Consider the following 1,308-nt stretch of genomic DNA (forward strand, 5'->3'; position numbering starts at 1 on the left):
CATTTTTTTAAGGTGTTTATTTCTTTTAATAAAGGAATCATGTATTTCTTTAATATTTCAGTCAAGACATTTAGGTTAGCCCCTAGAAATTGACCCAAAAAGATTCACGGCAGCATTGCACCCACTGACACTGAAATTGTATTATGTGATGTTGCTTAAACAAAATTGTGATTTCGATTGTAGGTGCCATACTTCCAGCTTAGGGAAAACAATTGGACCCTCAATGCAGATGCTAATGGTAAATGGAATGTAAGGTTTGATTTGTAATCCTGCTCATTTCTGTGTTTTCCATGCCCACAGAAGAGACAATAATTTATGGTCATTCCTTGCGACGTTCATTTTTTGGAACTTTAATGTACGGTCATGGCATTTTAATGTTAGTCCAAGTGTTCTTTATTTATTTCTCTCTCCCGTCGTGTTTATGTTGAGTTTTGTTGGAGTAGGTGAGATCGCGTAATTTAAAGGTGGGTCAGTCTATAGTATTTTATTATCAGATAAACTGCAGCAGCAATGGAATGGAAATAAACATTTATACATTGTTTGTAAGAATAACATGATTTGTTTCATGAATAAATGCGCTTAAAAAAAGTAGGTAATCACTAGGATTCTAAAGGCCTATGCAGACAGGTCTTCAGTTTCTTCAGGGTGAATTCAATGATAGGGCATATCTTTTGTCTCGTGCCTCTTGTTGAGAGTACTTTCTATGTAAATGATTGGGAACCCTAAGGAATGCGGAGTATCGTTGTAGTTCTACGCTTCATTGATTCTACTTATTAACTGAATTAATTGATTCTTTCAAAGTTAGAGGAAGTGGGTAATAAAATGTGACCCTATTGACTTGATATTACGTCTTTCTACTCCGCATTGATCCAAAGATAAAACACTTGTCAACTCTTCTTTATCGCCACGTCATCAAACCTGTACCTTATCCAAGTATTTTCGGGTCGGATTGATCGACAGGATTAGGGAGTGAAAATTTGGAAGCTCCAGGTGACCGATGATGTTTTAAGTGCGGCCCCCTTTAAGTCAATTATTATTGTAGCTGCGGTGTCTCAGGGTGACAAGAATATCACCACTACTTTTTCGAGCTTCTTCGTCCTACTCGTCATTTGAAAAGTGTGGTACTGCTGTTCTTGCCAGGTGTTATGTTAGCCGCGCTTCTTGTCCTCCATCGTGGTTGCCTTTTGTTCGTGCCTTGTAGGTGATATTTCATATATCTTGTAGTTAATTGCGGACAGACCCCTTGTTCATCTATTATTGCATATAGGTCCCCTGAGCGTAAAAGTCTCATAAGGGGGGGGGGGGGGG

General features: G+C 38.5%; 1 protein-coding gene across 1 annotated transcript in view; it reads left to right on the top strand.

Annotated features, from left to right (window-relative positions):
• The window catches only part of LOC109820837 (outer envelope pore protein 21, chloroplastic-like), a 4,102-nt gene extending 3,702 nt beyond the window's left edge, over positions 1 to 400 (top strand). Inside the window, exon 5 of the mRNA XM_020387033.1 lies at positions 184 to 400. Coding sequence (XP_020242622.1) covers positions 184 to 267 — 84 coding nt within the window. The 3' untranslated portion in view covers positions 268 to 400. The remainder of the gene's footprint in view (positions 1 to 183) is intronic.

This window comes from Asparagus officinalis, chromosome 1 (assembly GCF_001876935.1).
Source record: "Asparagus officinalis chromosome 1, Aspof.V1, whole genome shotgun sequence".
NCBI lineage: Eukaryota > Viridiplantae > Streptophyta > Magnoliopsida > Asparagales > Asparagaceae > Asparagus > Asparagus officinalis.